This window comes from Vulpes lagopus, chromosome 6 (genome assembly GCF_018345385.1).
Source record: "Vulpes lagopus strain Blue_001 chromosome 6, ASM1834538v1, whole genome shotgun sequence".
Lineage (NCBI taxonomy): Eukaryota > Metazoa > Chordata > Mammalia > Carnivora > Canidae > Vulpes > Vulpes lagopus.
In genome coordinates, this window is record NC_054829.1 from 124775728 (window position 1) to 124789739 (window position 14012).

Sequence of the window (14012 nt, forward strand, 5' to 3'; positions counted from 1 at the left end):
TATGAAATTGCTTCAATATTAAGACAAGCTCCAGGGATGGGTTTTAAATTCCAATCTTTTAAAAAATTTTATATGTCATTGATGAGCAATTTCTCATGTTCATTCCAATGAACAATAATGTCAGGGTGATCAAAAACAAGAATTTCAATTCCAAACATATCCCCAGAGATAGCATCAATATAAAAGCAATTTTTATCTGGATAGGTTTTGAATTTTCACTCTTTCTAGGGAATTTGTGGTGGTTCTTTATTGATAGTAAATGACAAAGTAATACTTATTTTGATACTAAGGCAGATTAATGTATTATGCCACATTGTATTTGTTTCACATGCCACTCTAGTGCAGAAAACATGATTTTTAAATTCTTCTTCTTCACTCATTTATCAATGTATTACTATGTATATCTAATATCTATTACTATGTATATCTAATATCTAATAGCTATTTCATATTATTTTAGTCTTCTATTACAGAATAGCTCATGATAGTTTGTATTTATTGTATGTTTATACTAAACTTAATATGTATTAACTCACTTAATCTTTCCACCAACTCAGAGAGGAACCAAATTATGGAGAGAATGCATAGAAGCTTATACCAGACCAAAGAGCAAATCAAGATCGGGACCAAGATTTTAAACTAATAGTCTGACGCTAGTGTTTGTGATTCTAATCACTAATGGACGCTCTGTAAATGAACATTTTTTTAAGGAGTGAATTTAGTGAATGAACATTTATGTTGCATTTTTTAAACTTTTTTAAAATATTTATTTATTTATTTATTTATTTATTTATGATAGTCACACAGAGAGAGAGAGAGAGAGAGAGAGAGAGAGGCAGAGACACAGGCAGAGGGAGAAGCAGGCTCCATGCACCGGGAGCCCGATGTGGGATTCGATCCCGGGTCTCCAGGATCGCGCCCTGGGCGAAAGGCAGGCGCTAAACCGCTGCGCCACCCAGGGATCCCCTATGTTGCATTTTATACATAAAATGAAACTACACATTAAAATCTCATTATTTAGGGCAGGCCGGTGGGCTCAGTGATTTAGCGTTGCCTTCTCCCAAGGGCCTGATCCTGGAGACCCTGGATTGAGTCCCACGTCGGGCTCCCTGCATGGAGCCTGCTTCTCCCTCTGCTTCCCTCTCTGCCTCTCTCTCTCTGTCTCTCATGAATAAATAAATAAAATCTTTAAAAATAAATAGATAAATAAATGAATGAATAAAATATCATTATTTAGAAACTTTAAATATTCATGATTATTTATGTATATTTTAGGCATTTATTTTTTCTTTTGTGACTATGAATATAGTTAAATAGTAGTATGTTACATAAAATAGTACAAAGAAATAATGTCAAATTTACTTTTTTGCTTGAATTTGTAGAAGTGAATAGAAATGTCAAATTAGCTCCAAATATTTTTTCAGTTTAAAATTAATTTATTTCATTTCCAAAATTTTCTCTCTAGACTAATTCTTAAATAATTTTAAATGAGAAATAAAGTCATGCAAATTAGATAGATGATAGGACAGGGGCTAGGGAAGTTTTGGACTTTCAAAAGAGAAGAGAGACATACAAGGATTAAAATTAGAAACAACAGGGATAAAAAAGAGCTAGTATTTGTGCTTGGTCAGAGCCAGCATTTGTTGTTTTTTTTTTAATTTTTATTTATTATTTATGATAGTCACAGAGAGAGAGAGAGAGAGAGAGGCAGAGACACAGGCAGAGGGAGAAGCAGGGTCCATGCACCGGGAGCCCGACGTGGGACTCGATCCCAGGTCTCCAGGATCACACCCTGGGCCAAAGGCAGGCACCAAACCGCTGCGCCACCCAGGGATCCCCCAGAGCCAGCATTTGTAACAGATACATGGGATGACATGATTATTAGCAAGCACATGATCAGCTTTTTGTGTGCTAGAATTTAGTCACCTCTGACTATTCTGCCAGAGAATATACAAAATTGCATTGTGGTGACCTATTTCAGAAGAAAGTGACATCTCTGAAGAAAAAGGATATTAAGTATATGAAAAAGACAAAGATTTTGTTATTTATACATTCAGAAAGTGTATAAATGGTAACAAATAAGAGTGTCAAAATTAGAAGTTTTCACTGTTTAGACAAAACCTGTTTCAGTTAAAGCATGAATAGCTTCAAATCCTCAAAATTGTACAAGTGTCAAGATATCATCTATCAGGCCTGTCAATAGAAATGTGCGTTATAGAGAGATGATAGATAAAAAGATAGGTAGATGATAGATAGACAGATGATAGATACATAGATAAATAGATAAATAGATAGATGATAGATGATAGATAATGGGCAGAGATAGAGATACGATTCATGAACATGCTAAAGAAAATTCATAGAATTACTTGCTATGCAATATACCAACCCTTAAGAAAAATCTGGAAGAAATGTTTTACAAATCTCACACCCCCTCCCACCTTACTCTACTCTACTCCAAGTAGAGATGATAAAATTATGTGAGACTTTGCATTAGGTGAGTATCATAAAAGGATTAAAGTAATATATATATATATATATATATATATATTATATGTGTATAATATATATTATATTTATGTATATACTACTTATGTATATATTATTTCAATCCTTTTATATATTTATATATTTTTTTTTTCTTGAAAACCTATCGTGGGTAACACACTTTGCATTTATCCAAGGATACAGGTAGCTTAAGAAAATGGACCTGCTAAAATTAAAATATTTAGGCAGATATTCTAAACAATTTATCATATAAAAATATATCATTGTTTATGCAGTTTAATTATAAATGTATTATTTCTCTTAAAAATTCAGAAAGGAAAAAATATAAATTAGGTCGTGACAATAAGGGGGACTTAAGGAGGGCTTATACTTAAGTCTTGAAGTATAAGCAGCGGCTAGGAGGAAACTAAAACAATCAGAAAATCATAAGGCAATATCTAACAAAGCTGTATATAAAGATTAAGGCAGTCCAGATAAGTGCAGAAATAAATATCTAATAAGAGAAACTTTCCAGTAGGTAGAGGTTTTTTTCCTGTCCTCCCAAGAGGACAAAGTTCCGTGTGAATGACACTTCCCAGTCAAGCTGTGGGACTTCAATTTGAGCCACTTGCCTTTTATCATTTTCTCCCTCTGTTGTGGCTTTTTTTTTTTTCATGTAATACTTAGAGTCCATAGATTTCTTGGATCAAGTTCTCTCTATTTTAGAGGCAAATGAGAAGTCCAGCTAATTCCAGTGCAAATTCATTTTCTTATTTTCCCAAACCATGTGTTTAAATCTTGCTTAGTCTTTACCATTCCAATCTCTTAAGTGATGTCACAGTAATTTTTATTTTATTTTATTTTATTCTAATCTATTTTATTTTATTTATGTTATTTTATTATTTATTTATGTATTTTAGAGAGAGAGAGCATGAGAGGGAGGGGCAGAAAGAAAGGGCAAGAGGGTCTGAAGCAGACTCCACCCAAGGACAGAGCCTTATGTGGGGTTCCATCCTATGACCCTGAGATCATAGCCTGGGCGGAGGATCAAGAGTCCAGGGCTTAATCGACTGTGCCACCTGGTGCCCTTGATGGCACAGTAATTTTATTTGCACCATCTAACAGGCTCTTTCTTTTGAAAGTCACAGTTATTTGTAAAAGGAAATGTAAATATGCCTTTGACCTCCTAGTCTTTTAGATCTTTGTATAACTATAGTGTCTCTTTTGGCTCCATTATTTGCTTTGAAACATACTAGGCAGTGCTATTTGTGTAAGTATATGCTCTATCAGGACTAAGGTAAGGGAGGCTGTATATCATTATGAGAGAGAATGTGTACTCAGTAGCAAGCTTGTCCAGGTTTGGATCCATGCTTACTACATAGTAGTTATGAGATCTTGGACAACTTATTTGACTTCTCAGGGCTTCATTTTCCTTATCTGTAGAAAATGTACAGTAGTAATAATGGCATAACTCTTATAATTGTCAGATGGAATAAATGAGTTAAATTTGTAAAGCAAATATCGTCTGATACATGACAGTTTCTATATAAATGTTAAATAAGTAAAATGAATTTGGCCATATGCTTCAATAAATATGTTTCTCTCCAGGCTGTCAGTTTTAAAGTTTACATGATTGAATTTTCTTTTGCTATTATAAAGATTTAATTAGTCGATACATATAATAAAGATATCACTGTGCTCAATTCACAGAAAAAGAACCACTCATAGACTCATTCAATATCTTGTATATATTATTAATCTGGGTATTATTATAAGAAAAAATTACTTACTGAAAATAAATCTGTATAAGGCAATAAACCCTAAGTCATAAAATGTGGCATATATATATATATATATATATATATATACATATATATATAAATAATCATATATATCATGATATCGCCAAAAAGAAAATATGTAGATAAGGCTTCAGAAGGGAAGAAGAGGATGTGCAAAAAAAAAAAAAAAAAAAAGTTCAATAAAAACGATGCGAGGTATGAAAAGAACAAACTATTAATTTCATCCTTACCCAAAGGTCTGCACAAAATGTCAAATAAGTGAAATGACTAACAATCATATACAAAATCATTATTTTGAATATGAGAAAGTGAATAAAATAGATGAAGTATTCTGAACAATGGAAATTGTTTTTAATTCAAAGTTACTTAGGAAAGAATAACTTGGCCAATGGAAAATGAATATCTACCTCTCTTTGCGAAAACATAGGTCAGAAAGCCATCAGAGTGAAAGTTGCACAAAATCGTGGAAGGTCCAACTGGTAATATCAGCTTAAGTGTAATAGGTGTGGTTACAAGGAAAGGAATTACACTGAGACCACTAGAAGAAAAGCTTTTAATTAATAAGCAATGTATTTGAAGAATCATGGCCCAAAATGACAAGCAGCAGATAACTAATAAGTTGGCGTGGTAAAAAGTTCGGCGGGGATACGTACTATAACTACTGAACACAAATATATGTCAGAAGACTACACTTTCACGATATAAATGTCTAGGAAACCAGAGGCCAAAATGATTTTTAAAAATTGCCATATCGACTTGCTGAAAATCTGGCAAAAAAAAGATAATAATAAATCTAAGTCAATATTTAAGAAAAAAGCAATAATATTAGCAACTGAAAAACTTGGAGAGCACAAGGTAAGCTTAAGGATAACTTTATTGTCTCAGAAAATCTTTGGGACTCCCATTTTTAGAATAAATACACTACATGGGAGGCTTATAATTTTATACTATAGGGAGAAACTTGGCCAAACTCCTAAATTTCAATTCTCAGTGACTTCCAGTGTGTACTTCTGAATGCTAATGTATGAAAATTAAATATTTCTATCACTTAAAAACATTAGTAGATTGTTGTCCTGTATAAATAGGCAGTGATACAGAAAATGAGGATTACTTTCCTGCATGTTTACAAAAATTATCTGGTTGGCACTTTCTTGTAATTTCATCACCTCTCATATCACGTCCAGTCAAGAAAGGAACATAACAGGTGCTCTTTATCTGCTCAGAAAGTTTTTTAAAGCTAGTTGGAGTGACCCATTTTTGTAATCTGATGCCTAGTTAAATGACATTGAGTTTCATTATATTCTTCTATTTCTGAGTACAGCAAGGAAGTAATTTGTCTTTGATGCAAAATAGAAAGCAAAGAGCTCATTTGGGTATTGTAGAGAGAATAAAAAAAAAGAAGGGGCTGACCTGGTGAAAATTACGTATTCATGGAATATATTACACTAAATTGTTCTGTTTCTAAACGCAATCCTATAATCTTTAAATGGAAAATCTCCATTGACTACAGTGAGTTTTTCCTGCGTAGGGACTACAATACTTCATCTTTACTTTCTTTGTTAATGATATATGTTGCTCATTTTTCAAAAGCAAGCCATGTGAGGAAACAAAAAATATTTGAAAATGAAAACAAAAAACTAGGTAATATTTTCTTTAAATGGTTATTATGAAATATATTTAATAATCCTTGATATTTTCCTTAAAGAATTATAATATCTAAGGACCTCAATTCTTTTCATCGTGATAGCCTTAATAACTGAATAGACTGAATCTTTCAACTTGGTGTTCCTTTTTACTTCTAAAAGATAAATTACAATTGCTATACTTTGAATCTTTCAAGTACAATTAAAGGTCATTTAAAACATATATACCAGGCAATACTACAGATTATGTCATATCATAAGATTCTATTGTACTATGGCTTGTATAAGAAAATCATATATATTTTTGTATTATCTCTATGTATAAGTGTAGAGAAATAGATTGATGCATCATAAATGATTATAAATATATACACATAGATAAAATGTATTATAAATATATATACATATAAAATATAAACATGCACATACAATTATATCTATATACTTCAATATATGTACATGTACATACACTTATACACACTGATATATTCTGACACAATTACTCCCATGACTAAAATATATATGTTAAAATATATAAGTTTATTTTAGATTCAATTTAAATAAAATCTCATTAGGGTATTCACAAAGAGCCAGACTTTCTATTAAAGAATAAAGTTACAAAATGAATTTCTTGTTGGCAAATTTCTGTGGCTTCCTATGTAAATGTCTTAGAGTGTGCTTTGCCTCAGATTCTAATTCTTATTAAAATTAAGTAACAAAAATTATTTCTGTTTTTGAATTCCTGTATATATCTACATCTATCTCCCCAATTTATAGGACAAAGCGACAGAGTCAACATATCATATCCTTTGAAAACTCCACAGTGTCGTAAAATATGACTGGCAATGTTAATTCCATAATAAGAAATTCAGTTCTCAGTTATTTGTACTAATGCAGGAAGCAGATATGAATAACCCCAAATCAATTTGTATTCATCCAGAGAGAATGTTTGAATTGATATTAGAATGTGTAAGTGTTGAAGATCTGGAAACTCATTTAACACAATATAACAACAAGAACAAGAACATAATTAGAAGTTGCTAAGTTGTCAAATATCTTCATCTTCTCCGATACACAATTACTCCTTGAAATCTCTCAGCAGGAAATGCTTTGTTTTCTCAATTTTTCTTGTAATATTTTCTTGAAGTGAAGCCTTCCTTAAGTATTTGTGATTTATATTCCTTCTAGTTCTGCAAAGAAAATCTTTTAAACTGCAAATATTCAAAAGAAAACAGAATTATTTGAGATATCCATAAGTGAAATATTAATTACAGTGGAAGTCTGGAAATAATTGTTATGGAGAACTAAAACAATGCACTGCAACAAACCATTCTTATAACACCCAAAATAGTAATGAATAAATGTGATAATATAAAAAGGCTTCCGTGAAAGTATATCTTGCAACTTTAGAGATATAGATATACATACTATTGATAAACATTAAGAATGCATATGTTAATAACTAATAAGAACAAAAAAAGTGGGGAGGATGGATAAATGTTAATTTCTATAATAAAACTACCCAATAGAACATAATATTTTAAATGCTTCAGAAGGCAAATCAAGCCTAAAATACTGAATAGGGAGAAACAAAGTAAACAAACTGTAGCAATAATATCTGATAGAATTGGAAAGACCAGGGCACCTGGGTGGCTCAGTGCTTGAGCCTCTGCCTTCTGCTGGGGTTGTGATCCCGGGGTCCCGGAATCAGGCTCTGCATAGGGCTTCCTGCTCAGTGGGAATCTGTTTGTCCCTCTCTCTGCTCCTCTCCCCCATTTGTTCTCTCTATATATGTAATGAATATATAAAATCTTTAAAAAAAATTAGAAAGACCAGATTCGGGACGCCTGGGTGGCTCAGCAGTTAAGTGTGTGCCTTTGGCTAAGGGCATGATCCTGGTCATGGGATTGAGTCCTCCTACATGGGGCTCCCTGCATGGAGCCTGCTTCTCCCTCTGCCTATGATTCTGCCTCTCTCTCTCTCTGTCTCTCATGAATAAATAAAATACAAAATCTTAAGAAGAAAAAAAAAAAAAGAAAGACCAAATTCTTAGCATCTTAACCTGGCAAATCAGCCAAAGAACCAAAAAGCACCAACTCTTATTTATAAAAAGAATATGATAAAATATATGTCTGACAATTAAACATAGTGTTTATAAAATGTTAGTGTAAAAATAGTAGGACACTTTCAAACCACAAATTCTGAATTCTTAATATCTAGGTTCTTCCTTGTTTTCTTTTAACTCATTCAAATTTCCCAGTGCATGGAACTTCTCTATCTCCTGCTCCCTTCTTTCTTTTTTTTACTTATTGTATGTGAAATATGGTCTTCTGGTTCAAGACTAATCCCAGTAAGATTACCTTATGTGCCATCCTTACTATTTCAGAGATCTGAAACTTTACTTATCCTGTCTGACATTCTCTTTGAATGAATCACAACAATGAGAATGAGCAATTAATTTTGCAATTACTAAATTTATATATGATTGACTTTCCTACTTGACGTTTTCTTACATTTCTACTCATCAGAATTGTACTGTCACACACAATGAAAATGATCAAAAAGTGCTCATAGATTGTAATTTTCCCATTGTAAGTAATTTCCAAGTGTTTTTTTTTTCTTTGTGCTTCTTAGTTTATAAGAAGTTAATCCATTTCACGTACATTTTGGCTTTTTAATGTCTTTTCTAGAAAAAATATCTATTCAAATCCTCTTTCTATTTTTAAATTAGTATATTTATTATTCTGTTATTGAGTAGTATGAGTTTCTTATGTATTTTGGATATTAAGCACTTATCAGATATGTGGTCTGCAAATATTTTCTGCCATTTCATAGGTGGCCTTTTCATTTTGTTAATAGTTTGCTTTGCTGAACCGAGGTTGTTTTGCTTAATGTAATCCACTTGTTTATTTTTGCTTTTGGTGCCAAATTAAAGAAAAAAAATCATTGCCAAGACTAATCTCAATAAGCTTACACCTTATGTTTTCTTCTAGGAATTTACCATTTCATGTCATATGTTCAAGTCCTATATCCATTTTGAGTTGATCTTTGGAAATGATGTAAGATAGTGATCCAGTGTCATTCCTTTGCATATGGCAGCCCAGTTTTCCCAACAGCATTTATTGAAGAGACTCTCCTTTCCCCATTGTATATTCTTGGCTTTTGTTTTTAACAAATGGTCCATACATGCGTGGGGTTATTTCTAGGATTTCTATTCTGTTGTATTAACTTATATATCTATTATTTCATGGATACCGCACTGTCTTGATTACTGTAGCTTTATAGTAGGTCTTAAAGTTAGACTGTGTCAATCCTCCAACTTTGTTCTTCTCCTTCAATATTGTACTGGCTATTCTTGGTTTCTTGCCTCTCTATCTATACTTTAGGATCAGTTTGTTGATATCAGCAAAACTTGCTGGGGTTTTGATTAAGATTACATTGAATCTATAGATCAAACTGGGAAGAAATGGCATCTTGACAATTTTGAAACTTTCTATCTGCGAACATGAAATATTTCCATATTTATTCAGTTCTTCCATTTTCACTCATCAAAGGTTTTGTAGTTTCCTACTTATAGATCTTATATATACTTTGTTATAGCTGTTCTGTTTCATTTTCAGAGTATTCATGTAAATTATATTGCATGTGTATGTTATACCTCTTATAGTTGTCATTCAGTCCTTAAATATTTTATTCTTTCTCTTTGTTTTCTTTACTTTTATCTTTTAACAGTTTCTATTAGGGTATCCTCAAACATAGAGATTCTTTCCTCAACTGTGTCCAGTCTACTGCTAAGCCCATCAAAGGCATTCTTCGTTTGCTACAGTCCTTGAGGCAGCTTTCAGAAGTGGACTCCATCATATCAAGGAGAAGAAGTATCTCCATAAGTAAAAACGCTGGACTTCTAAAGTAAATATATGCAATAACAACCCACCATGTCCTTTCTTTTAGGTATCAACATTGTTACTAAGTTAAAATAACAAAATAAACTATCTCAACATGTTGAAGACCTTTAGATACAGAACCTGAGTTCACATTAATACCTGAAGCCAAAAGGGTCTTAATGATTGCTTTTAGGAGTATATATAGACAATGTAAAAAAATGTATTACTAAATCAAATATGGCCCACAAATTTTTCCACCTTAGGTAATAATAATATTACAATTACCAAGATATATAATGCTTACAACATACTTAGTTAGTAGTTGGGAAAAGCTACATTTATCCTTAGATTGTGGGATTAAACACTACTATAATGGAAAGCCAAATAAAAGACACTGAAATTGTCCTACTCTGGCCAAGATTGTAAATAAAATACCATATTTTGGGAAGGGTGGTTTAGAGTTCACTATCATTCCTAAAACCTTAAAGGATTCAAAAGAGAGTCCTCATCATATTCCCTTTATATTTTTTATTTTATTTTTTTATTTTTCTATTCCCTTTATTTCATCAATATGAACCTTTAAAAAAACGAAGAAAGATGTTTATTTAAAAGAAATATTTTATTTTATTTTATTTTATTTATTTATTTATTTTAGCAGAGAACATGCTTTATTGAGGAGTAGATATAGAACAGCACATTCTACCACATGTGGGGAAGGGTTAGCTTCGGTAAAAGACCTTTACCCCTTAAGAAAACCCCCAGTGAAGTTGCTTTTGGATAAACTTTAACAGTGACACCGAAACTGGCAGGGAGCTGCCACTGAACATGCTTAAAATTAGCTCCCCCCAACCCACAGTGAGTATAAGTAGTGTACAGAGATGACACGAGAAAGGCACAAATGACCAGAGTCGGGATTGTGGGAAGGGCTCCACACGAAGACAGCAGTGTTGGAGGAGACCAAGTTGGGAAGGGTGGCATGTCATACATCAAAAGCTGCCCCAAGATAGCAGGTTATAATGGGCTGGAGAGAAATTAGAGGGAGCATTTCTTCCTTTGCTTGAAACCAAAAATAGAGCAGAGAACAGGGGGAATGGTGGCAAATCCCAAAAAGGAAATGGAGGAGGAGTTCTTGGAAGGGCAGGAGCACTTCAGTTCAAGAGGGAGGGCGAGGCACTGTCAGAGAAGCAAACACTGGGAGGGGGTGGCACTCTGCCTTGCTGAGTCATGGGCTTAGAGGAGATCTGGAAGTCATGTGCACTCATTTCCTACTTCTCCAGGGGGTTTAGGCAAAAAATCAATGCAAAGTACAGGTGTGCCAGATGAGACCGACAGGTATGGTGGGGGGCGGGGGGGGTAGGTTTCTGCAGTCTGATGAACTGGTTAGCATGCAGCATGAAAGGGAGAACCGGACACTGTTTAGCCCCTGCCAATGTAAAAAGGAGCAAGGGCTTAAGACAGGAAAACATTTAGGGCTGGGCACTTTCTGGTGAGGCAATGAGGACTGGTTTCCTTCCACTGACACACAATGCCCACAGGTGAACTCAAATCAAAGTACAGAATCACCACCTGTCAATTCTCTCCATTTCATTCTGATTAAGTTATGTGCAGTTACCAAGACGAATCCCTGGGAGAGTTTTAAAAAATATTGGTCTCTTGTCAGCTTGACACAGATCAAAAACCGGCCTTTCAATAAAAATGGCAGAAAAAATTTCAAGTGAGATAAAATCCAAAGGGAATGGACCCCTCCTAGTACACACACTCAGAAATGTTACCTCTTCCCTGCTCTTCCAAAAAAACCGCATGTAAGGAGCAATTGGAAAGGTCCTGGTGGTGGCAACCATGGTTTGAAGTCTGGTGTCCGGGCAGCAAGAAGCACTAGAACAAAGTTTAGAAGACACAACACAACCTCATGGGGCTAGAGGACATGAGGAGAACCAGTGACTGGACAGAACACCTTGGGTCAGTGCTACGAGGGATCTGCACTCAAGTCTAAACAGCGATCCCATCCAGGCAACCTCACTGAGGCCGAAACAACAGGTCCTCAGAACCAGGTCTGCAGTGTACACGAGGGTGGGAGCCAGGACAGTCCTGAGGGGGGTGGCCTTCCCAAAGGATGCTGTACTTGCCAATCACAAGAGCAACAGAAATGACAGACAGATCCCTAGGGTACGGACTCCCACTGCTGGGGTTCGCTGGCTCAGAGTAACAGGTCACTTGAAGTGCCCTTGGGAGGGGTCCATTTTAAATAGCTTGGATCCATGGTTTTATTGGAGTTGGATCTTTTGGCCTCTTTGGCTATCCACTCATCAATCAGGTCCTGTCTCTTTAGAACTAGATGTTTTCCTTTCCAGGACTTGAGCATCTGAAGGGCTTGCAGAGGACTGACAATGTCCACAGGATTCACAGCTGTCTCCTGGCTAATTTCTTTGATAGAAATCTCTTTGCCTTGGAAATTATGCAGGTAACGGAGAAGCACTTCTTTCCAGTAACTGCGATAGCTTATGAGCCCCAGGTCAGAGAGGGGACGCTCCGGGGAGCCAACTTTTTCTTCCACTTTGGGAAGCAAGTAACTGAAATCGATGAGCATCTTGCCATAGCCCTGTCTCCTGTACCGAGGCGTGGTGAGGATACATGGCACATTGTAGTTGAGGAATGAATTCTTTTCCTTGGAAAAAATATCCAATCAAGTGACAGCCGGTATTGTCCGCTTCAGTCATAACGTAAAACAGGAAGGGTTGCACATCATAATATAATGTCTTGTGGTCCAGAAAAAGCTTGGCCAACAGGCACAGGTGTTGGCAGTAGATCTTGTTTTTCTTGCCATCCATCTCAAACACGGAGATGGAGCCTCTGCGGTAGATCTCATCACCAGGTGGGTGTTTCCACACACATTTAGCCAAATCCTCTGAAGCCCGGGCTTGTGCTCTTCGGAAAAGATCCAAGTCATACTCGCTAGTCAGGTTTTCCAAGAGAGGTTCCCGAGTGTTCCCATAGGTCTGTCTGTGTTCCATGGTAGTCATGACAAGTGTGCTGGCACCGGAAAGCAAAGAAAGATTTTAAAAGAAGACTGTAGACTCCTTGAAACTCAATCAAGTAGTAGTCATATTTGTAATAGTTGCCAAATGTGATATCTTTGTTACATTATTACTCAGTTATATTGTGTGTCCTTTAAACTGGCAAATGTGTTGTTTTCTATGTCCATCAAAAATGAAGACCAGAAATAGTTTTTATTCATATGATTTGGATAACAATATACATTTATAGTTTTCCTTAGGGCTTTTATTTAACCCCCTCATCCAGTATCATAATGTATTCTGAAAGGACATAAAACATTTGTATATTTAGCAAGACATCATAATATATTATGTGATCCTCTATGGTGACTCCAACGTCTTAATGTACTAGTTTTTATTTTATTTATTTATTTATTTATTTATTTATTTATTTATTTTATTTTTATTCATGATAGTCACAGTGAGAGAGAGAGAGAGAGGCAGAGACACAGGCAGAGGGAGAAGCAGGCTCCATGCACCGGGAGCTCGATGTGGGTTTCGATCCCGGGTCTCCAGGATCGCACCCTGGGCCAAAGGCAGGCGCCAAACCGCTGCGCCACCCAGGGATCCCTGTACTAGATTTTAAAAAGCATCAAGACAATTGAAAACTTTGATAAGACACATGCTACATAAAGGAGAGATGAAAACCAAAAGTGTTTTATGTATGTACCACATGAGTGAATATTTTGTGGGGGGGATGGTCTATTTTATATGGGAATGCTGGGGCAATTCTTGCAAAGTACAAATTATGCTATTGCACACTTCCCATCCTTAGTAACAACAACAAAATACCTTTGAGGTCTGAAGATAGTGTATTCCACACTTAATCGTTTTACTAAATAACAACAACAACAACACCAAACTGGTAGCTCTGATTTGGATCTAGAGCAGAAAATTTTTCTTATGCCTAGATAGAAAAAAAAAAAAAAAAAAAAAAAAAAAAAAAACAGAAATCACATGAACTGGGATGCCTGGGTGGCTCAGTGGTTGGGCGTCTGGCCTTGGCTCAAGGCATGATCTTGCAGCCAGAGCAACCTATAGTGAGCCGAGTATCGTCACATCTATTAAATCATAATGTTGAGTGGTCCCGGCAATGAATGGTCATAAAATGAAAATGGTACATATGGGATTGGTCATAATTAG

The 14012-nt window shown here is 35.0% G+C and overlaps 1 protein-coding gene across 1 annotated transcript; it reads right to left on the reverse strand.

Moving 5' to 3' along the window:
* Positions 1–12013: 12013 nt before the first annotated feature.
* Positions 12014–12827, reverse strand: LOC121492726 (histone acetyltransferase KAT7-like). The gene is given in 2 exon segments (XM_041757883.1): positions 12014–12490; positions 12492–12827. Coding segments are annotated over 2 exon segments (813 nt in total).
* Positions 12828–14012: the final 1185 nt, after the last annotated feature.